Here is a 24,513-nt window from a genome sequence, read left to right as displayed (position 1 = left end):
GCTGATGATACACAGCTATACATGCCTAATGACCCCTCTCAAATACAAAATCTGGAAACATGTGTAAACCGAATCAAGATCTGGATGAGTCATAACTTTCTCATGCTTAATACTGCTAAGACCGATTTGCTGGTGATTACGCCTAATAACTATAAGTTCTCTTCCGAGAGTCTTTGTCTTAATATTGATGGTTGTTCGATTTCTGAAAGCATGCACATTAGAAACCTAGGTGTTATCTTTGATCCAACCTTGACTTTCCAGACTCACATCAAGGAAATCACCAAGACGGCTTTCTTTCAACCGCCCGCTTTATCCTGGCATAGCGCCAAGGTGGTTCTTCATGCCCTTGTGTCTTCCCGTTTAGATTAGTGTAATGTCCTTTTTTCTGGCCTCCCCATCTGTACTACTAGGAGTCTTCAGCTTGTCCAAAATTCAGCCGCCACCCAGAGGAAAATTTTACTGCTCAAAGCTTGCTCCTTTATGGCTATGGAGCCGTAAAGGAGCTCAATGAGTTCTCATTTCAGTCTCGTTGTAGTCTTTTTTGGTCTCAAACATTTCTCATTTGTTTCTCCTAAAATTCCTTAGGAGCAATAGGTGAGATTTGAGACTTTACCGCTTAAACCTTGCTCCTTTCCAGCACTGGGGAGACATTCTGAAACTTCACTGAGAGCTTGATGAGATCTCCTTTGAAACTTACAGGGAGCCCAAGTTGAGATTTTCTGCACCTGTTTCTCACGAGAAACAATTGAGAAACCGGAGAAATCAGCCACAGCCTCACTTTGGTCTCACACAGATCTCATAGTTGTCTAGGAGAAATGAATGAGACACTACTGAGATCTCTTTTCCAATTTTCATTTCCCCTGGGCAGACTTTTAACAAAAACAAGCAGATTCTGTCACATAACTCCTGTCCTGGCATCATTACATTGGCTGCCCATTCAGGCTAGAGCCGATTTTAAAGTTCTTCTTTTAACTTATAAGGCTTTAAACGGACTTGCATCATCTTATTTAACTGAACTACTTTCTCCCTACATTCCAACACGCCCTCTTCGTTCTCTTACTTCGAACCTCCTTGTCATCCCATCAATCAGCTCCTTTTCTATGGAATGGCCTCCTACTAGATATCAAAGAAGCTACATCCACTGCAATTTTTAAGTCCCGTCTTAAAACATACCCCTTTACCCAATATTTTGGTTTAAACTAATTCTTAACCGTTTTATCATTTCCCTCTGGTGTTTTACTATTGTCTGTTATTATTGTACATGATTTTATTGTAAAGTGTATTGAGACCATGTACCATGGTGATTTTGCACTTTAAATAATAAATTGATTGATTTATTGATTGATATGCATGTCTGTCTAGCTATCACGTGAGACACAGGATGCTGGGCGGATGTTACAGAGTTCACTGTGGCTTTCCTACGCCATCTTAGTGGTGGGGTATCTGAAGCTGGCTCGTAACCCGAATTTTTAGCGTGCATCTCAATGCAAAAAAATCGGCTGTGAGACGGCTCGTATCTTGAAAAATGCTTTAGTTGGGACACTCCTAAGTCAAGGTACCACCGTATAACTTTATATTATGGGTTCATATTTGGGTTCATATATTTTTACATCTGACTCCAGTCAGTGCCTCACCAGTCTTGAACCTCACCGCACGTCACCGCTGCTACAAGTAGGGATCCTTGAAAGTAACTTGCTTGTGCTTGCTTAGCTTGCTGTGCTAAAACTTATCCACAGGCCTCAAAGGAGTGCAACCTAGTATAACACTGGTTACAATATGACCTTAGACATGCAAAAACACAAGTATCATTCAAAATGACATGTAAAGGCATATGATCTCGAAAAGAAACTTGATGAACATACCCTTGAAATGCACTGCATTTGCCACATGATTCAGCAAGTGTCTCTGGATGACACTTTCACTTGTGGTTGTGAATTTGGGGCAGACAGGACAAGCAAACATAGATGGCGACATGGTCGTGCACTTCAGCTTGTTGCCTTCCTCAATTATAGAAGGGTGCATCTGGAAGAAAATAATATATATAGATATACATTTATATATATATATATATATATATATATATATATATATACATATATGGTGATTTATATGTTAGCCTGGACAATCCAGTCAAGCAGATAAACAGCCTTCGCGACACATGACACTTTAATTCTTCGATGCATCGCATTTATAAATATACAAATTACATCTTAGACACCATACCACACTCATTGGATTATAATTAAAAGACTATTTCTCTTACCGTTCTCTTGCTCTCTGTTCATAATCAACTAATCAGTATGGACGCTGAATAAGCAATACATTACACGAAGAAGAAACTTCTTCCAGCATGGATTGGATATATGGCGGCGCCCTTGTGGGCCATCTTGACTGCAGATTGGTGCCTCTCTCTTTGGTCGGCGCACGCAGTTGCTCATTAGCATTTAAAGGGAAAGGTACTCAAACCATCCACCTGGAGCAGGGCTGTGAAACTGGTGTTTATAGTATAGAACCCTGCTGTGCTCAATACTTGACTTACTTTTTGGAGCAAAGCATGTTACTAACATTCCTTTCAGACGTCAAGGAACCATGTCGAGAAGCAGAAATGAGCCTAAAATGGGACCTTTAAGGACAACTACAGGAGCAAGTGTCAGATCCAGTGCAAACCTTGTGTGAACTTCGAATAAAGGCCATTATCAAGTGCGTGTAGTTTTAAGTACTTTTTGTGATGATTTAAAAAGACGTGCATGCAAAGGTAGAATAAGAAGTACACCTGTTATATATTAGACTAGCATATGTGTGCATAACAGATGGAATAATTCCATATTCTGCTGCAGTTTATAGTCGTACTTTCAGTATTGTCCCTATTTTCTTTTTTTTTATTAGTTTTGTATTGCATTGTATTGCATTGCATTTATTCTACCCCCTGCTTAAATCTATGATGTATTTTTTTTTTCTATACTTGATATTTTTATTCTTTTAAAGAATGCCTGTGATGCCTGTGAAGATGTGGCTAAAATAGGAGAACATATTTTTAGTAAAAGCATTGAAAAGAAAAAAAAAAAAAAACCTGAAATGGCAGCTGATATTGTCTTGTGTCTTCACAGTATGTGATGTACTGTGTGTGTAGACACAAGTCTGTTACATAAACAGTGTCTCCCTCTGCTGTCCATTGTCGATGTTGCATTTAAAATGCGACTTGCTGCTGCCCTCTCACCTTGGTCTTATTTCACGTTATTGTCTTATTGATTTGTATTATAAAGACACTGCAAATTTTCCAAAGGGTTAACATATCTGGCAGTAGTGTGGTTGGTGTCCAGTCTTGGTATGATCCAGATCAGGGGTGCCCAATAAGTCGATCGCAATTGACCTGTAGATCGCAAAGGTAGTGCGGGTAGATCCTATCTCCGAAAAGCGAAATTGAATCTATGCCACCTGATTGAAGTACAGGGCGGCCAGTCTGAGATATCTTCTTTTATCACATGGCTCGTCTTAATGCTTTAGAATGCTCCATTCACTTGAATGGGCCTTCCATATGTTCAGCGGTCAAATACTTTTGTATAATTGACCGCAGGTAAGCATGTTTGACCGTCGTCAAGGAAACTGGCTATTTCTCCTCGTATTCGCATATTTCGTAGCACTCCACGCTCTCAAATCTTTGCTCCGCAAATAGTCCGGTCACTTATCACCCCAGCGTATTTGGTCACTTAGTGACATCAGCTGGTCTGTAGTCTACTTCATATTGGGAAAAAAACGTACTCCTAGGGCACTAGTATGGATGAGTTTCACACAAACTTTGATATTTTGGAAAATACGGTGATTTCGAGTCTTGGCTGAGTTGTCATCACCGGTCAAGAAAAGAAAAAGAGGGGAAAGCAGCGAAGAGGGAGAGACAAAATGGTGTCGGTTTGGCAAACTATATTTCCCTGCTGAAAAACACTATGAAAGGTAACACATTTTTTTGATTTTTTTTTCGTGTTTGCAAGTAACTGTGTAATGAGCGGGATAATGTATAAGAACGCCAGTCATTATAAGGAAAACAAGTCCCTTCAGGACAAATCAGACCCTTCCGCTTCGCATCTGGACGCAGTTCTTGCTGTCAGGACTTTTTCTTTTTTTTTAAAGACAACAGAACATTCAGACCTCAAGACAAAAAAGAAGGAATAGTTGATACATTTGATAGTGAATACAATTACAGCAACATAGAGGAAGGACAGTCAAACTTCATTTTGATGCGTTATCTTTGCATTTATTGGAGTCCTCCACTTGACGTTATACTATTTTTAGTGACAGAATCGCATTGATCAACACCCAGACATGTAGTGGGCTGGCCTGTTGCAGGTCTTTCCACCTTGAGTCACTACCTATCAGAAGGAGGATCATCCACTTATGAGTAAAAGCAGAAATTTTTCCAAAAATTGCTTTGTTTTTTTAAGAATTTTAAACTTTAATGTGCAAGTGTATAAACACAAAACAATAAATTGTAATACAAAAAATCTGAATCAGAAAAAAAATGTGGAATTATAAAGAGATACAGATAAATAGAGATACACATGGTTGAGTGTAAGCATTATATACAGTAACTTCCATTAAGATGGATGTTTGAAACATTGATTGAAAAGGTTAATATCAACAATTGTACATATCTATAAAGAAAATATATCATGGATGATACCATGGTTGAATTGCATACAACTGTAAAAGCAGAGACAACAGTAGCAGACAGCGCGGTCTCTTCAGACAGTCTTTGTCTCACCCTGCTGTTCATCTTAAGTAGTGCAAGAGTTTAAACTCATGTAAAGTAAGCGATGAGATGCAAAGCCAAATCCAGCAAAAGTTGGGATTTAGAATACCAGCTGCATGAGAAAAGCAGTCTCATAATGGTTCCAGATTCCCTCCTGAGATGACCGTGTTTTCCATCTCATTACATCCAGCATGAGACAGGTGATGAAAGGTGACTCTGCTAACCACAATAAACGTCGAAAGCTGGATTCCTTGGCAGAGGAGCTTTCCTCATGATTACATAGGTGGAGTTCTCCGGGCCTCCGTTGGTTAACTGTAAGTAAGAGACAGAAAAGGGACAAATTGGGATTTTTGTTCTTAATCATAGGTCAAATGTTAGTAAAAAAAAAACAAGCCTCCGATTCTGCTGAAAAGAATATTCTCATTGCAATGTTGCAGACAACCATTGCTGTTCTGTACCTTTGATAGAGTCATGGAGGATTACTGAGTCACAAGGTATACGTTACTACATGTTGTTACAATTGAAAGTTAATGAAAGCTTGATAACGGAATAGCAAAAAACAGATTTGTTTTGGCTTCTGGAGTGCTTCTATTTTAGTGTTTATCTAAGTTATTGCCCTGTTAAATTTTAAACTTATGGATAAAATGTATAACATGTGGGCTAATATCCATAATGTGCAATTTGACATATGTGTTCCTCTCCCTGTTTCTGAGTAATGTGTATAGTCAAAGCCTCTTCAGAATATTGTTATGTAAAGGGGCTGAAGCCTCCAGCTATGTTTGTGGTGACTAAAGCGGATAGTTTAAGCCCAACATTGCATTTTCTTAACCTTAGATACTGGTGGCCCCATGTTCGAATAGACATTGCTAATGTGCGCACTTGGAAGCCACTTTGGTTGGTAAAATATGATGTAGTACCCTTGATGGTGGCCTTAGAGGGAACCAAAATGACATAAAGTGCCCTCTAGGCTAACCTTCAGTGGGAAAAGTGTGATAAAGTGCCCTTGAAGTGGACAAAATGTGGTGAAGTGCCTTCCAGCCAAAAATAACTTGGAAAGTGCCCAGTAGGCTGGCCTTCCAGTTTACTACAAATGTATCTAGACTGTCTGCACGATGGTGCCCCTTTTTTTCGCCCCTGCCCCTCTATGGAGCCAGATCAAGGCCAAAAGGTTTGTTAATTCAAAAATAAAATTTGATTTAAAAAAGAATACTTTGAAACTCAAAGTTCAAGATCTTGATCTATGAAAATATAAAAAAAAAAACATTTTCAAAATCAAAATGAGTGTAGGAAAAGGTTCATTTCAATTTAAATATAATTTTGATTAAATTCTGATGATCAAATTATGTATTAATAATTTTAATTCTTAATTATGTATAATTTCATATTCGAGGTCTTATTTTTCTCAGTTGTAGATAAATGTTTTCAGATTTGTTTCACTTTCAGTAGTTTCAGAGTTTGAGCACTGATCTGGCATTGGGTGCGTGGCATCCACTGAGAGGAGCGTGGTTTGTCAGTGACAACATAATAAAGAAGGCCCTTCTTTATTATGTTGCCTTCAAGAAATGTGGGGTCTTTGAGAAACATATTTTTTTTAATCATGGCTGTTAAACATTTATTGCGCTTATATATTGACAATTGCCAAGAGTGGTCTAAAACAGCTTGTTTAATGTAACTTTGTCTAGAGCATCACTTAATTCACTGCTAATCATGTGAAAACAGTGTATAGAAAGTGTTGAGTCATGTTTCTCAAAATACCCAGATTTCCTGAAAGCAACATCATTTGAGAAGGTCCTGAGCCTTCTTAATTATGCTGCCAGTCACAACTCACGCCCCTCTCAGTATATGCCATGCCCACAATAAGAGATCATGGCCAAAACCCTGAAACTTAAAAAAAAAAAAAGGATCTGAAAGTGAAAAAAAAATATCTGAGACCGAAAGAAATTTGATTTGAATGCAAAAGAAAATAAGATTTGAATCTGGAAACATAAAATCTGCAACTGAAAAAAAAGACCTCAATTATGAAATTATATATAGGTATTAATTTAAAATAAATAAGTTATTCAAAAGAATTTCAGAATGAAATCAAAATTATATCAAAATTGAAATGAACCTTTTCCTATTAATATTTTTTGTTTTTAATTCAAGATCAAAACTTGAACTTTCAGTTTTAAGTTTTGAGCTTTTTACTCACATTTATTTTTTTTTTTCAAAATAACTAACCCTTTGGCTTTGATCTGGCTCCATACCCCAGCACACCAGATCAGCTCTGCAACTCACACTAACCAGTGAGTTTTTGTGCCTACACCTAACCAGACTATAAGCATAGCATTGTCACAACATAAAACTGAAAACTGTACCTGTAACCAATATAAAGCTGTCTGTCTGGCTGTCCAGGCATGTGAGTGCATGTGTGTCCCTTCCTGTCCTCCAGCATCCTTTTACAATATGGCAGCTGGGTTACAGACTTTATATATAAAAGCTGAAACATTAACTAAAATATGTTTCTGAATCATGATTTATTGTTTGATCTATATAGTTTGAAAGTTTGATCTGTGTTTCATGAGCGGTGTCTTCATATGCTGTTTTTCCTTTTTTTTCCAATTTTATTTTGGTCTGAGGTGTTGATGGTCACCTAGTCAACGTGACTGTCATATATTGAACCTATAAGAAGTAGTAGTATTATTATTTAGTAGTATTTACGTATGTAGTGAAGTAGAAGCATCACATTGCTTAAAGTATAATATTTGATTTCAAGTACTGAGTTATGCTCTCCCATTGATTACATTTAGATTAACATTTATGGCATTTAGCAGACACTTTTGTCCAAAGTGACTTACAATAAGTACATTTGCCAAAAGAACCCACAACAACAGAAAAAAAAATAGAAACAATGATTATAGACATTAAGTGAGAGGGACAGGTAGTCACCCTCATTCTGATGTAGAAGGAGGTGATGATACAGCTGTACACGAGTATCAGAGCCAGCAGACCAATCAGAATCCACCTCAGGTGATCAGACTGAGGAGTAGGAGGAGAAGGATGAGCTGTAAAGACCACTTCCTTGTCACCTAATAAAAACAAAGTCAGGTGATTTCCTGTTTGTGCTTTACTACTTTACACAAGTGCAATGTCAATGTGTATGACAGATGCATCATTTACTTTTAGTACAATCTCAAACACAGTTCTAGTAACATTGAAAAAAAAAAAAACAGTGAACTCAGAGAGGATTTCAGCTTTTAACCAGGACTTAATAACCAGGAAGTACATATTTAAAATAAAATGCAATTAAATATTTAACCCCCAGGAAACTATTGTAGTTCACGTTATTGTCTGACTGATTTGTATTATAGACACTACAAATCTTCGAAAGGGTTAAACCTACCTGGCAGTAGTGTGGTTGGTGTCCCAGTTTTGGTAAGATCTACATCATTTTCCTTCACTGTGAACTCACACTCATATTTCATGCTCATGGCCTCTGGCCCGATGTTGAATATGATGAAAAGACACTTGTTGGGACTCTCTAGATCCATGATAATGTTCTCACATTGGTCTTTGTCTCCCTTCTGGCAGAGCAACTTTTTCGGATCGCTTGTCCTGAAAAGTACATGAGACTTGTTAGACAGAGTACAACTACCAGAAGGGCCAAGTCTTCAGTCTTTGATTGGGTTAGGAGATGATTTAAAGGAATAATTCAATATTTTGGGAAATACACTTTCTTGCCAAGATTTTGATGAGAAGACTGGTGTTCAGCGGTGAAATGTAACCAAATACATTTACTCAAGAGCTGTACAAGTGCAATTCTGACATATTTTTACTCGAGTATTTCTATTCTATGCTAATTTATACTTTTTTTTTACATTTATGACCCCTTTCCTACTTCCTGCAGGGAAAGGCAGGAACACACTGGCCCAACCATTGGACGTCTGAGGCGTTTGGGGATACTCGGACAAGGTCGGGAACAAATCTGTTCGGTGTGTTCAGCTGCATTGGTAGCTTTTGGAAACGCGCGGACGTTGTCTGCTCCAATTCAACATGCAAAGTCTGAGAAGGTTGGCTGTTGGCCGTCCGAGCCATTGGATTCTCTGATTGGTTGTGTGCTAGCGAATCAGCAGGGCGTGTGGGAGGCGCGGAATACTGTGTGCGCTTTGTTTTTCTATGCACGTACACACTACTGTGGAGTTAGCAGCAAGTAGAAGCGGTGTGTTCAATGCAACTTTTCTGCCGATCGGTTCAGACGAGAGGCAACGGAGTGGTCGGATAAAGGCAGTTGGCTGTTGGTTTGAGTGTAGGCGGTGTGTGGGGGCCTTAAGGCAGCCCGTCTTTGAGTTTTATCTGAAGCGCTATGTTTCACGTCACCAGTGCACTGTAAACAGTTGTAACTGAAGGGAAAACAACAATAGACCACATCCCATGTCTACTGCAGAGTCAACTGACTTGGATCATAGTGGGTTTAATGGGATTTTCGACAAGTGGTAAAGGGGTACTCGCAAGGAATGTAGCCATGTTTTAGTCCAGTATTTTCATACTTTAAGTACATTTTGCTAATAATATATGCATCCAATTGATCATTTTAAATCAAAAGACTTCAAGTAAGAAGTTTAAGAACTCATGTTTATAAGTTCTGAAGTTGTCTGAAAATAAAAAAGATTGAGTTTCATTAACTTGAAACAATGAATACTTCTATATTTAGGTTGTATTAGTTGACTCCAATAAACAGTGTGTATATGATCTAAGTTCTTCCACCATCAAGAAATAGTCCCACATGTAACATCCAATATCCAGTGTTTGTGCTAAGCTAAGCCAGCAGCTTTAGCTGAGTGCGGACATGACACTGGTATCAATCTTAGAAAACATTTGGACTTTCAAATACAAAAAAACACAATAAAAAAAAAAAACAGTATATGCACTTTAATGTGGAAAAGCATTAATTCATTTTTAAGGATAAGTTCATCCAAAAATAAAAACTCAGTCATTATCCTACATTGCTTTGGAGCATTGGAGCATGCTGTTTTGTGGACACAGAAACCATACGACATTGGAATCGGGGTGAGGCGATAACCCTTCCTTTAATTTTAATTCATAACCTATTATGAACTACTATTAATATGATGAATTACTTAAATACTATCAATTGAATTACACCAGGATACATACGGTGGTATTCCAAAGAGTCGAATATCTTCCACAGAGGTGACGTTTGCGGTGTGTTCACAGCTGATGGAGGCTACCCGGTCTGAGTTTACAGTCTGACTGTGTGGCTGAATCACCTTAAAGCCTGCTGAATGAAAAGGATTCATTTCATCAAAACATTAATATCTAACTAACTTTTCTTTTTTTTTCTCTAATTTTCATCAGAAAATAGTTTCAGATTTCATTTAAGAAGTTAAATCAGCCTGTTTAAGAAATCGAAGGGCATTTTCAGACTGAACAGGGTCATGACTTATACTGTATTCACTATGTTAATGTAATTCTAAGTGCTACGTTGCAGGCAAGTGGACTTGTTTCAGTTTCTTGAAGACGTTTCACCCTCTCATGCGAGAGGCTTCTTCAGCAAGAAGCTTCTCGGATGAGAGGTGAAACATCTACAAGAAACTGAAACAAGTCCCCTTGCCTGCAACGTAGCACTTAGAATTACCATGAACTGGACAACTGAGAACCTTCATCAACGTATGTTAATGTAATGACTGTGTCTGAAATGATTACAAAAAAATTTACAACAAAGCAAACGCATATGTAAAGCAATGTTTGATCAGGGAATTCACATTCAGTCGTTAGATTAATTACTATTATTGGTCCTATTAATACATAAAGAAGAGAAAAGAACTATGTGAATTCCTATTGGCAGATGGTGAAATGAATAATCCTACCATTGCTTGGGTGGAGGATGAAGCTCAGATGAATTGTGAAGATGGTGAAGATGTTGACGCTGCTACCTGACATCTCAGCGTTTCTGCTCCTCTTGCGGTGTGTTCAAAACTGGATCACAGACACCAGTGGTAGCCAACGTAAGTCACAAACAGCTCATTCTGATGCTGACCTCATTATTAAACAGTTTAAAGGAACTTTTGAGGTCGGAATAAATGCTGATCTCACCACAGTCTGTGCTTCTATGGTGCCTGTTCTTAATTGCTGTCATACCTCTCACTCTACAGTTATCAACTGGAACTCAGCTTGTTTTTGTAGTTTCTGTGGGTGGCACTGTTTCCTGTTGCTAACTTTCGTCATGCAATGGCTTCTCATTTTCTTTCTTTTTTTAAGAAGCAAAAGGAAGCGTAAATCACACAATTTCCTGCGGGGAGTGTCAGATTTCCTGCAACTTAGAGGCATCACCACAATCACATATTCAGAGAATTAGAGCTAGCTATTAGATTTGGCGGGGAGGAGGCAGGGGAGGAGCAAAGGACCACAGGAGGGAAACACAACAGTGGGCACTACTTTGATATCACTACAAAATAAAACCGAAAATAATAAACCACAATGCATTATAACACTCTCCCATTGCATAAGGGTCTAGATTCTCTCAGTGTTCTGTTGGATTGTGCAAGCTTGATTAAGCTAGGACCAATCGTTGATATTGTGTGGGTGGTTAATTTGTTAATATTTACTTGTTTTACTATATTCTTTTTTCCCATTGTCCAACACTTTGTTTTATTAACTGTTATTATGAACACTAAGATTATGATTATGCTTTGTATCACTCTTGGAAAAAGATACATCTTTCATTTTCTTTCAGTCTCCTGGCTGAAATAGCATTGTTAATGCAGTCACAATTTCATGTTGTTGGGCCCCACCACATGGTTCTTAAAATAAGGAAGCCTGCATGTAAAACTAAAAGCAGAACATGCAGTTCCTTTGCAAAGTACTCCTAAACCACAGCTGTCCAGTAAACCTGAGTCATCTGCTGTCATTTACAGAAAAGATTTTAATGGCACGCCTGTTGTACATGGTAGTTTTACGTCTTTTGAACATCTTGGTTTTGTGGTTCACTCAAAGGTTTCAGTAATAATTTTAGCACTCTACAGACCGCCCAAACCAAACCAAAGGTTGCAGAGCTTTTGTCTCATTTGATGACAAGGTAAGACAGAATTCTTCTTCTAGGTGATTTTAACATTCGTGTTTGTTGCTATCCTCAGTCTTTCACTCCAGATTTTATGGATATTCTGGAGTCTTTTAACCTCACCCAGGCAGTTCAAGAGCCTACTCATTCAAAGGGTCACATCCTGGACCTGGTTCTGTCCAGTGGCCTCAGTCCAGATAATCTAACTATTAATGATATTTGTGTGTCGGATCATAAAACTGTTTTATCATTTAAAACCAGACACCTTTTAATCACAGCGCACCAGTCCGCGGCCGAGTTTTTAACACCAGCTCAGCTAGCAAGTTTTCAGAGCTGTTAAGTGCTTCTTTGACTGCTTTGATTTTAACACACAGGAGCTGGTCTCCTTTTTTAACCATCCCTGTCAGTCTGCCCTGGACGTCATCGCCCCCTATAAAAACAAAAAAAAACAGTAGAGCACTGTAACCCTGGCTAAATACCCACACTCAAGCAATGAAAAGAGATTGCAGGAGAGATGAAAGAAAAAGGAAAAAGACAAGCTTACACATGTTTTATCAGACCTGGAAAGATGCCATGAGAGATGATCAAAAAGCAGTTGGAGAAGCAAGAACGTCATTCTTTTCTAAATTAATTTTAGCTAATCACTCCAACCCCAGAATTGTAGTTAAAGTTATAGAGTCACCCCCCCAGGCTAAATATCACCCCCCAGACCGAATCTTACAGACCAGCAGGGTCCTGCACCTGCTTCTATCAACTACGCTCTGTCTGTAGAATAAAACACATGTTCACACCCCCCGATCTGGAAAAAGTCATTCACGCATTCATCTTTTCCAGACTAGATTACTGCAACGCCTTTCTCTCCGGCATAAATCAAAAATAACTCTCTCGTCTCCAACTGGTACAGAATTCAGCAGCAAGGCTTCTAACTGGTTTTAACAGATGTCAACACATCACTCCAATACTAGCTTCCCTCCATTGGCTCCCTGTCTGCTTTAGAATTGAATTTAAGATTTTACTGATCACTTTTAGAGCACGCTCAGGTCTGACGCCGGGCTATATTACAGATATTTGAATTCCCTATGAGCCAGCTCGCAGCCTTAGATCCTCAGGCGGGGCCCTCCTAAGATCCTCAGGCGGGGCCCTCCTAACGGTTCCAAAGTCGAGACTAAAAACTAAAGGGGACTGTGCCTTTTTTATTTCATTTATTCCATCTCTATTATTTCACCTACTTTATTCATTTGTGTCATTACCTCTGTTATTTCAGCTATTTCATGCAATCTATTTTATCGTCCTTTGTAACTGTTAATTGTATTCTTGTTTTGTTCTGTCGAATCACTTCGTAAACCATTTTTTTTTATTTGCTATACAAATACAGTTGTTATTATTATTCTAAAAGAAACGGTATAAAGCCTATATTACCTCTTTGTCATTAAAACCCTGATGTATGTAAATGTGATTTTTTTGCTTTCTTCTTCTTCTCTCTGTTTTATATTACTGCAAATGTAATAGTTTGGGTAAACAAGTGATTTAAGATCCAAGTGTCTTCTAAGTGTGTGGCAAAATTACAGAAACAATTTGGAGACAGACCTTTTTGTTTAATAATAAGTGATCTGTTTTGTTAGCGACTTCTTTGGAATTCTCACAAGAGGTAAGCTTGAGCTCGAGTTTACCTCAAGGAATGTGGGCTAATTTGATGATTTTGATGGTCTACATGAGACAAAACGTATCTTTCATAGCAAGACTTCTCTGTGAGCGAGACTTGTGTTTCTGGTTACAAAAAGGATTATGATACTTGGCTTCAATGTCTATCTGCATTAGGCCTGCAGGAGGCTTTGTAGGGTATTAAGAGACAAACATCGTCATTTAATATCGTCAATAAACCCACAAACGTAAAAATCTGCAGCATTTAATGTAATAAACCCACAAATGTACATTTTCCACAAGAGCCGATGCTATAAACGTAACACACGATTTCCCACACATGTAATAACTATTACGTTTGCAGGGATTTGTTTGTGGGGACGTGAAAATCTTTATTGGAAAAACTTCCCACAAATGTAATAATACAATGAATAATGGTCATGGTGGTTGTTGTTTGTTTGTTTGCCCATACATCTGCTAATACTACTGACCGTGGGTGCAAAATCCAGCTGCTGACTCTCCGCTGTCACACAACGGATCCCCCGTGACCAAAGTGTCAGTTGGACTTCAGAAGGGCCAGAATTCAACATTACTAGAACTGCCGTAAGCGATCATTTGGACCGCTAGATTTAAACTCTATAATCTGTCATGTAAATACCCAACTGAGTGATGAATGCATTCATTGTGTCATGATATTTAAAAAACTAATTAACACCAAAGTGTACATTTTAATAAGTTTAATTACAATCAAACTTATTAAATTGTACACTTTGGTGTTATTTCGTTTTTTAAATGTATATATTGTGTGCAAGGATGTTGGAGAAATACTTGGCCCCTCTATGAATATTGTGGCCCCTTGATGGCCCCTTACTCAGAAAAATCCTAGATCCGCCACTGAGGAAAGGTAAAAGTCTTTACTACACAGGCTGAATGGGTCCTGTCAGCCTTATTTTGAACAAAATAAATAAAAAAAAAAACATTAGTGTGCTTGTTGTCCCATCACTTGGATGTTTGAGCTTGTGTTGTGACATCACAAGTACTTTGGAGTCCAGTTGTTGTTCGTTATGGAACTTACGGTATGTGGAATGTGGAAACTCGATGTGGAAACTTGAAACTTCCAGTGCACATATTTTGGCAATTCACTTTTCAGTGATCTAGAGGACATCTTTTTTTCCCAAAGTTAATCTTCTGAAATGATATTTGTATATTCATATATTCTAGAATTTTCAATGACTAACAATAAGTGGATATCATTTTAAAGGTCCAATTTGTTAGAATTCCCAACTCATCAAGCACTAACCCTTTGGGGATTGCAGCCAATCCTACTTACAATATCAACACGTCAGGATTTGACCAGTTGGGAATGAGATTAAAAAGTCAGCTTTCTTGCAGTATTGACCTTTAAGAATTTAGAAAGAAGGTAATTAAACTTCTTTAAAATATATATATATATATATATATATATATATATATATATATATATATATATATATATATATATATATATATATATCCAAAGCATAGTGTACTTAGGAATCATTACTATTTCATAAATTATTTATAAATTTACTGCACACCATAGTGCATATAAGGGTGTATGTCTTATTATAGCTGTTTAAAATCTCAGTCTAAAAATAACTACATTTTTACTTTTAAATGAATGTACAGATGAAGAAATATATATATATACATATATATGTTTGACCTTCACTTGTGGATTGCAAGTATGCAGGCTTTATAATTTGAGATTAATTATTAAGTGGGATAAAATGGAAATTACAGTTTTTGTTTGTCTGTTGATGTGGTTGTCTGCATTTTAGACTTCCTCTAAGGAAACTGACTGTATTCAGAAAAAATCTTAATTTGAGTTCTTTTGCTCAATCTGTCACTGCTATCTGTGGAATCTGTAAGTGTCTATTGTCTATATCAGCAACAAATGTCTCAAAAATGAACTCTTTGATATGATCTGGGGTAACTAGTGTCAGCAGTGTTAACATCCTGTTTTTCAGTGTTTGTGCTTCTGTGAAGTCTTTGTTCGTGAGAGTCAATGACAAGTAAAACCACAGACACCATCAGTTTAGGAGCCTGCTTTTTCTCTGAACTTCATTGTCCATCACTGGGTTATTTGTATCAGTTTTTTATATTTCGATTACCATACCAATTTTCCATTGATAGGCAAGTCAAATGAAACAAATTCAATGCTGGGGGGACATAACCACTGATGAGTATTTTTTTAGCAATGCTGGGCTCGATGACATCCACTAATCACAGGGTTGTCGACTTATGGCCCTTCCCAACTGGCCTAGGCCATCAGTGAGTTTTTGTTGTGTTTCACAATGTTCGGATTCATTCAATGAATGCATGAGCAGGGAGTCAGAACAAGAAAGGAATAGCACCTTCAGCCTCCTGTCCTTTCCTCTCCTGAAGCCTCTCGTTTTCCACTGTAAATTAACTTCTCCCTCACACACACACACACCAGGGTTATTATAGGTAACTGAATTAAATTCCTAGATAAAAAAACAAAAAAAAAAAACTAAATTAAAATGAAAACTCATAAAAATGTTAAAACTACAATAACTCTGTCACACACTAGCCCAATTCACATTGTGAAGCCGCATTATCGCCGCAGCGACGGTTCGCCAATTCGCCACCGTTGGTCATTCATACAGAGCAAAGCATCTCGCCTTTAAGACAAACGGCTGTGTAATTCGTACATCTCCCTATTTTTCTCCTCTGCCCCTATGCCAGAGCTATGACTTACTTCGAAATAAGCCATCTGTATGCCTGGACCCTCAGTCAGCAAGTCAATGTATCTTGTGCAAGAAACCAAACTCTGTTTCCCTAATGGTCTGACGAGCATGGTGGCTCACTCACTGGGGTGTATGAGTGTGTGTCTGAAAGCTTTTTGGTTAAAAGTGGAATGAAAACACAACACAAACACAAATTAGAAACTGAAACAGAGATAGTAGCAGTTGTATAACTGCTGAACATCTGCATGTAATTATTGCGATTGTGAGCATTGTTAATGCAAAAAGTGTTCACAGGTTGTTTTTTTCTAAGTCAAGTCTCAAGTCTCTTATGGCTGTAATGGGCATTCTGTCATTGCTGTATGCCATGTGGTCTGTTTAGAACACTGCATAACTATATATAAGCAATTCAAAGCATGTATTGTGTTATTATCAGTCCTTTATCTAATGGCATGCTGCTGCTGTTAGCAGTGATCAGTTTTTTGGTATATGATCACTTTAAACAGGTGAATTGCGTTTCAATATGAAAAAAACACAATGATGTCCTTTTGAGTTCATAACTATATTTTGTGTTCTAACATGAACATACAGCTATAATACAAGTATTGAGGTCCTATTTAGCTACTTAGCGAGCAGATGGTGGCAGCAGAATGTTGACTATTAAATGACCTAACCATTTTTACACTCATGGCAAAGCCAGCACCGAGTGTTGCAAGCAAACATTCATCTTTTCAAAGTATTCAGCACCTGAATGTCAATCTTGATAAGCATGCTATGCTAACCTTAGATAGCTTATTATGCTGAGCTAGACATCTTTGCTAACCATCCTTGATAGAAAGATTGTTCTATGTCCCAGATCATTAGTCCAAGTCCTTTGCATATGAGTCTGTTGAAATATTTCCAACGGAAATATATAATATTTATAATAATGTCCTCGACATAACCACCATAACAGTTCACTGAAATTGTTCCTATTCAAAGAATATATAAGCTTCTATCATCATCTTTAATTCTAAAACTGTTGAAGTGAAAATCTGGAGTTCCACAAGGGTCAATCCTTGAAGCTTTTATTTTTGTTTTACACATGCTCCTTTTGGAAACATTAAAAGGAAAACTCCTCTCCTTTCATTTTATGTTTCAATTCAGTCTCCTCCGATAATCATATTCCGAGAACCAAGCTGGTAAACTGTACTGATGATTTTCATGACTGGAAATCAAGAGTTGACCTGTGTTTCTTCAGTGCTTGCTAATGGTTAAATATCTTTGACCTGGAGGTGAGAGAGCAGTCAGGGTTTGAACACTGTAACTCTTTCTCTCACTTTTTGTTGTGACAAACTGACACTATGAATGTCTTCTCCCAGAGTCTCAAAATGTGTGATAATGTCCTTATTTTAACTATACCACAACTCCTCTTTTCACTCTACCTTAAAGTGTGGCCTTTGACACTTTTAATTTCTGATGTCGGACAGCATGAACTAGTTCTAATGCAATACAATAAGACTGACATACTTTTGGTAAAACCCAAGACAGGAAGTTCATTCACACAAGAGTCACTGTGGCTGGTAAACAGCCAGCAGGTCAATAACCCGAAAGTCACGTCAGTAACATAACCAGGGAAACTTTAATCAACTGAAAAAACATTGCAGAGGTTGAATAACTCGCATCTCAAGCTGATTCAGAGGAAGTGGTTCATACTTTTATCTCAAACAGGTTACAGACTAGTGTCATGCTGTTTGCTTGATAAGCCACACAAATGACAGGAAGGCTCCGGCAAATGCAGCAACCCTCACACAGGGGCTACTTGCAAAGCCAAACATATTCTTCTCATGGCAGTGTAAAAGAACGTTCTTGGGGTCATTTTGATCAAAATGATTCATTCTTCTGAGGAATGTGGATGTGCTCTTCAAGTTCTTTTGACCATGTGGAAATAGATTAGGGTCAAGTTTGTCTTACATCATGCCTCCTTTTACAGTCACTGTCCTGATTTCATTTTCTCAAATCAGTCAGATTTCTTTATGTTTACTGAGCCCTTGTTAAACTCAGGCGAATGAGTTGCACTCAATGACACATGTCATCGTCTGTGGTGGAGGTGGACATGCTGTGGTCCACAGAGAGAATTTTTACTTATTTTCCAGGAAACTTTTCCTTATTTGAAACACTCAGTTAGGCGATAACTGGTGACACCTCTTCCCCTTGTGTTTTAAAGATTATGTATTGAGATTTTGTATTTAGAAAGCTACTGAAAATCCATCCCAAACAGCAGATATACGGCATAATACAGTGAATGGGGATACAGCCATTGTATGCTCGAGGGAATGTAGTCCCAAGGGAAAGGTCTGTCTATGTATTGTAAGTGTGCCTCCTTTTAGATGGCTAAAATATGTCTTTTTTTGTTGGTGCCGTTTAGCAGTACAATGCCCTGTTGTCTTCTCTGTTGGTGCTATGCGCTGCTTCTCCACACAGGGGGAGAGCCGATGGTCATCCACTGCAGGTAATACACTGACCAGGGATAAGTACCTCATACAACCCCACATCAGAAGACCCCAACTATCACTTTAAGAGTGAGTGTGAGAATACAGTAAGGTCCCAACTTTTTATTGAAGGTCTAAGTACCGCAACCTTGTTGTCAATAAACTTCATTGCAAGTAAAGTGGTCAGTTTCCTGATTTTGTCGGCCTTCGGTCTTCTCCTACAAGCCTGTTGACCTTAAGGTGAGCAAAAGCTGCACTCTGTGAATCCACAACCCTTACGAATGTTCTGCAGCTGCTACTTTGAAATTGAATTTGAAATCACTCTGTCTACAGTATCTTCAAATCATGTTTTATGCTCTATGTGCAGGAGACAACTGATGGTAAAGATTTTGGATTGGATTTAAGATCTGTGTGGTTCATCCCTGGGCAAGTTGATATTTGGTATTGGTATTTGTGTTTTAACAAATAATAACAGACAAACACAAAAATACATTTTAAAGTCAACAAAACTTTAATTCAAGAAAATATCCAACATGAATATTTGCCTAACATTGCAATGGCAACAAAAAATACAAATAAGGTAACTAGCAATACGATCACAGGCAAGTTGCTTCAATTGCCATGATGCAGCCTAATGATATGAAGCATTTACATTTTCAAAGCTGAAGCATGAATTCAAATTAAATTGTTCAGTCTTTAATCAAACAACTATTTTGTACATTGTATTAGCCATACAAGCCTTCCTAGCTGCAGTTAGGATGAGAGCTCATAGGTGCCTCCACAACTCAAGTCCACTCAAAAGCTTCAGCTTTTAATAGAATTTGTGTTTACGACAATGTAAACATTATATTTATACTTAATAAGTAAAATATGCACAGACACTCAAGTATCATTTTGGTGTTTCTCCATAAAAGAACCTCAATCATAACAGAGGTGATGTATCACAAACAGCCAATACTGACTTACAGGCCTCTAACACTACATTTAAAATCAATGGTGTTCTAATGCTTCAAAGAAGATAAAAAGTCTGATTTGGATATGCTGGCCCCAAGGTGACTTATTAGAGATTTGGAAAGCACTGACGCACAGTTTGCTTCCAGCCCAGTCTCATGCCAAAGTGTGTAATAGACCAACTGATCCACTAGAGGACAGTGTGAGTATGACAGTTTTCCTCACCAAGGAATGAAAAGTACCTGTGTGTTTGAAGGTGCATTATCAGTAGGGGGCTTAATGATTTGGGAGAGGATTATTGTGATATGAAGAGGAGGTCAGGGGTTGGTTGATTGGTTGGTAGGTTTATTAATTAGACTTTCCACTGGGTAACCAGGGTTTGAGTCCTGTGTGAAGCCAAGTCTCAAAGGACTGTTTTGAGGAAGCAGTTATTTTAAGCAAAATCATGATCTAACCAAGTACTTTTGCTGCCTTTATTTTGAAATTGTAACCAGACATTGCATGTTTGTTATTGCTAGCCTGACTGTGTTGTTTTGAGGGGTAGACGAGGGGAACGGGTGGACCTTGCGGGTCTATTACACTGTTTGGCGTGATACCAGTTTGCTTTTCATGCAATGTTTTCATTGCATGAAAATGCAGCAGCATCCGCTTTGTGAAGCACACCAGGCAAGACCATCTCCCTCTTCCTTCCTTGACACTGGAGAGTCTGCAAATGGAAAACACACAGGTTTCAATCAAGTAAAAAAAAAAAAGGATTACCTTATTAAGATGAAATGTTTTGTTTATGTTCTTTTATAATGTTATTTTATTTATGACATAAATAAAAAAATATGATAATGCTCTGACCTGAAAAGAGATGATGATGATGAGGACAATGATGATCATTATCATCAGTGCACCCACAGGAACACTAAATGTTGCCATCTTCTCCTTGTCCTCCTCATCCTGTTCTTCATCATCCTGGGGTGCAGTCTGTCTGCGTGCCCCCTGCATAGGACAGTCAGTGTTTCCTGTGGATAAAGGAAATGAAGGACAGAAGGTGAGTGAGCTGTGAGCTCAGTGTGTAGACATGCAGCGGAGCATCCTAATGTCATGTGTGGGGGTCTCACCTAAGACATGAATGAGTGTGCCGTTGCCAGTGAGACTCAGGTATGGTGGTGGGTAGAAGACTTCTATCTTACAGCGATACATATCTGTGTGTTCGGCTTTCAGTCCAGACACTGTCAGCTCCACAGCACCCCCTGTCACCTGAGCAGAGCACTGCAACTGAAACACATGGGGAGAAAAAAAACACATTAATCCTGATTTAGATTGTGTCATAAATTGAAGTCATGACATAAGTTTATGCAATTTTAGTCCACAGATTTGTGACTGCAGACAGAGAGACGATGCAGAATCATTGCCAAGAAGAGCAATATTAAAATAAATCAATTTATTGGCACAAAAAACAGATTCAGATACTTGATCAAATTCTGAATATCAGATCAGATGATTGGCCAGGCCTCTCATGGACAGCATGGAGGTAAAGTTGACCCTACTTGACCGTCTTCATTCTGCCATCATTTTAATAAAAAATGTATAATTTTTATAAATCTCTTGCTTACTTCTTCTTAATCAACTTAGGCTTCGAATCCCATCAATATCTTACACTAATAATGATTATTATTACTATTATAATATCATATATAATATAATAATATATCATATGATTATTATTGTTGAATTTGTATCATTGTTTTTATTATTATCATAATTGTTATTGTTTTTATTGTTATTATTAAGTGATTGCGCGTTATATTATGATATTATTGAGCAGATCAAATAAAACACATGATTTACAGTTTAATCACAAAAAATCAGCAGAACTGCTTGATTAGATTAGATTGACAAAAGCAACCACACAACTAAAACCAGATTCTGATTTGAATTCTGCAAAATCATGACTGGTGCAATGGATGGATGGTAAGTGATGTCATCTAAGCCCTGTAAACTTCAGAAACACAAATAGAGACAACCTCTAATGGAATATTGAAAACTGTTCTCACTTTAACAAAAACATGTGTTCATTTAAAAGTATGTGCGCTGATTGAATGGAACTCACCCTCCCATCTCTCTCCACACCTCCCTCTCTCTGCTGTGTGAAGTTGCACGACCAGACTTCCTGGATGTTGTGGAGACCTCTGAGCAGAGTCACGCGTAGCACCTCGGGGTTAGGGTTTTGGTCATAGAAGCTCTGGTAAGATGGTTGAGGTTGGATGAAGCATTTGACTTGAGCTGTACCATCAGTGCTCACCACTCTATAGGGCTGGATCACCTCCACAGCTGGCAGAAGAAAGGGAGAATTGGGTGGAAGTAGTTAGAATTGGACTCTTTAACTGTATGGATAGTTTTCAGAGCAGGATTACACAGGAGGATGGGTCTCAGCCCAGAAAAGACCACATTAACATTAACTTAATTTACACATTTTGTTGATTTCTCAGAGAATAATGCATGGATCCTACAGTTGTGCTCGGTAGGTTTGAGGAGTAAATTTCAAACAGTAGAGCACCATTCTACTTATGTAATGAATCTAAAAGACAAGACAGACAAGGCCTCAGACCTCATCAATCACCTCAGCCAGAGTTACCTTTCCGAACAGAACAGAACAGACCTGATAGCAGCAAATATCACAGCCACCTTTTAAGTTCACAGAGAGTGGTGCGCAATGAAACATGTTTTGTCATTTACTTCAAAATTGTAATCAATCATTAGATATTACAAATTGACAATGTAGTCACACGCTGTACTTATTACTCAACAGCAGAAGTTATTCATTTAATTTCTTCGCTCTGTCAAAAGGGACTTTCAAAACCCTATATCTCCCGACACCTACAGGTCACTTCCTCTGTGTTTAATACATATAGACATTAAAAATGAAACGATGTGGCTTTACTGCACACAGCAGCTCTGCAGAAGTCCTGCTCTCACAGTGAATCTAAGGGTTCACACACACTTGCTACAAAACAAGAGAATTCCTAAGATAGCCCGATGGCTTTATTGCTTGTCTATATAAATATAGACAAGCTATATAAATATAGACAAGCTATATAGATATAGACAAGCGATATGTCTATAAGAATATAGAAATATAGTGATTCCTTAATGTAGGCTAAAGGCTGATATAAGGCAGCTCTTTTATCAGAGCGGACAGGCAAAGAGTCTGCAGGGAGGGCAGCCTCTCCATACAAACCCAGCTTGAACAATTTGGTTTCAGCAAGCCTGCTACCGGGCTACTCCTTGGGGGGGCTGCCTGCCCCTCAGACATTCAGCTTGTCCATTCTCTCTTGCCCTGAGACACTCTGGCAGTGAAAGAGGCTCCAGAGGAGAAGTTTGATCTAAGCAAATCAGCAGCCAACCAGAAACTAGGGACTGCAACAACTGAAGAGTGCAGTGTGTTTATTGGGGAGGCTACAGGTGACAACTCCCATTCCCAGAACCTACAAAAGGCAGCCGTTGTGGTCTGCCTCGCTACAACGTGCAGTTATAATTCTGGGGAGGTGAGCACCAGGCTACAGCATAGGGATTTGTTATGGAAAAAAGTTTACACAGCATTAAATCAGTGTGTATCAACCCTGAGGCAGTGAACTGCAGTGCTTTCAGGTTCCAGTTCCACAGTAGGACAGTTTAAAACTATGCCCACTAAGACCAACAGTTAATTCTAATATGACATCTCGAATTGATTGAACAATACCGTTCAGGTGAAAAGCAGTTTGATGAGACAGAAAAGTTTATAAGCACTCAATATAAATCCCAGTTTCTACATATTATTTGTGAAATCTTTTTAGAAATGAACTCCATTCAGAGTGATTCAAGCTTTGGCTAAGGTCAGTTCATCTCAAACTGAGTGTCTGAGAGGTTCTGGAATAGATTAACTTAAGGCAAAGGTCACCATTTAAGTTGAACGAGCCTGCAGCTGTCAGGCAAAATGATCTGATAATAGCTTGTTGACCATACACCTTTTGTCACTTGATAGTTGTGGATTAAAACAGAGCAAATACAATGTCACATCACTTTTCTCACAGCAGGAAAAGTCTTGTTATACTCACCACACAACACAGGCAGGCAGAGGCTGAGGATTGTCAACACAGTCCAATCCATCATACAGTGAGCCGGGAACATCCTATAGTCACTCTCACAGTTACACGAAAAGCCACAGACACTTAGAATTCACAAAGATGCGGTGAGCACACACCTTCACAAAGAACAAATTTCAGCAAAATACAGCAAAAACAGTAGAACTAAGCTTTATAGTGGTGTGTTTCCCAGCTGTCATGGAAACTCTGTGCCATCACAGGAAATGATGATGATTGCCGGTAAAGAGAGACAGCAAGTTTAACCGGCTGCAGTACTGCAGGAAACCTGAGAAGGACAAATTTCAGACTAACCACTTTAACAAACCAGAAAACTCCTGAAAAAAAGAAGAAGCAGCTTAAAACGAAATGCACATTAAAAATAATGTGTTTGTCAAAAAGTATTATTCATAATTTAATATAAACAATATTGAGTCACATAAATAAATACAAAAATGGCCAAAACATTTCCACCTGGACAAAGGTTTTTCATTCAAAGTGCTGAATGTTGTTTTCTCCTCTTGCTCTATTCAGATGCCTCAACAATGCTCACTTTGAAAAATCTCTTAAAATTAGTGTTGCACAGCACAGAAACATTTAGGCAGGTTACATTTTTGTTTAAAACGCTTTGGTATTAAAATTTCCCAACTTGGGTTACTTGTTGCAGGTCAAATGTGTCTACAGTGTAAATGATCAAAAGGATTAAATGTAGGTGGCAGTGCTCCCAATCGACAACCTCATTATTTGGCAGCCAGCTGGAGCTGGAGTACTGTGGAGGAGACAGCCGTGGGCA

At 38.3% G+C, this 24,513-nt stretch overlaps 2 protein-coding genes across 4 annotated transcripts; both read right to left on the bottom strand.

Moving 5' to 3' along the window:
* Positions 1-4,422: 4,422 nt before the first annotated feature.
* LOC115587596 (uncharacterized) lies at positions 4,423-10,907 on the bottom strand. 3 transcript variants are annotated; one of them, XM_030427512.1, is made up of 6 exons: positions 10,838-10,880; positions 10,612-10,720; positions 9,899-10,022; positions 8,127-8,338; positions 7,673-7,812; positions 4,423-5,056 (listed from the first exon to the last, which is right to left on the bottom strand). In XM_030427512.1, the coding sequence occupies exons 2-6, from the start codon at positions 10,682-10,684 to the stop codon at positions 4,964-4,966; spliced, it is 642 nt and encodes a 213-aa protein (XP_030283372.1). In that variant the 5' UTR covers positions 10,685-10,720; positions 10,838-10,880; the 3' UTR covers positions 4,423-4,963. The 3 variants fall into 3 exon arrangements, with proteins under 3 accessions (XP_030283372.1, XP_030283374.1, XP_030283371.1); XM_030427514.1 differs by having other exon boundaries at positions 9,899-10,019; positions 10,838-10,854; XM_030427511.1 differs by having other exon boundaries at positions 10,612-10,907.
* An 8,241-nt stretch (positions 10,908-19,148) lies between these two features.
* Positions 19,149-24,087, bottom strand: cd28 (CD28 molecule). The gene is made up of 5 exons (XM_030427562.1): positions 23,697-24,087; positions 21,713-21,933; positions 20,721-20,877; positions 20,458-20,621; positions 19,149-20,317 (listed from the first exon to the last, which is right to left on the bottom strand). The coding sequence occupies exons 1-5, from the start codon at positions 23,767-23,769 to the stop codon at positions 20,219-20,221; spliced, it is 714 nt and encodes a 237-aa protein (XP_030283422.1). The 5' UTR covers positions 23,770-24,087; the 3' UTR covers positions 19,149-20,218.
* Between the last annotated feature and the right edge of the window lie 426 nt (positions 24,088-24,513).

Source organism: Sparus aurata, chromosome 9 (genome assembly GCF_900880675.1).
Source record: "Sparus aurata chromosome 9, fSpaAur1.1, whole genome shotgun sequence".
Lineage (NCBI taxonomy): Eukaryota > Metazoa > Chordata > Actinopteri > Spariformes > Sparidae > Sparus > Sparus aurata.
The sequence above is the reverse complement of the archived record's forward strand: the minus strand, read 5'-3'. Positions and strand labels throughout refer to the sequence as shown.

What these genes read in the sequence shown, in the direction of transcription:
- cd28 (XM_030427562.1), bottom strand. Translation starts at nt 23,769, where the DNA reads ATGTTCCCGGCTCACTGTATGATGGATTGGACTGTGTTGACAATCCTC. An exon ending in GTGTGGAGAGAGATGGGAGG is followed by an intron (nt 20,878 to 21,712) that starts GTGAGTTCCATT and finishes CATGTGTTTCAG; the next exon opens with TTGCAGTGCTCTGCTCAGGT. An exon ending in TCATCATCATCTCTTTTCAG is followed by an intron (nt 20,318 to 20,457) that starts GTCAGAGCATTA and finishes TTCCATTTGCAG; the next exon opens with ACTCTCCAGTGTCAAGGAAG.
- LOC115587596 (XM_030427511.1), bottom strand. Translation starts at nt 10,684, where the DNA reads ATGTCAGGTAGCAGCGTCAACATCTTCACCATCTTCACAATTCATCTG. An exon ending in CATCCTCCACCCAAGCAATG is followed by an intron (nt 10,023 to 10,611) that starts GTAGGATTATTC and finishes CTTTTCATTCAG; the next exon opens with CAGGCTTTAAGGTGATTCAG. An exon ending in ACCAACCACACTACTGCCAG is followed by an intron (nt 7,813 to 8,126) that starts GTAGGTTTAACC and finishes TGTTTTTATTAG; the next exon opens with GTGACAAGGAAGTGGTCTTT.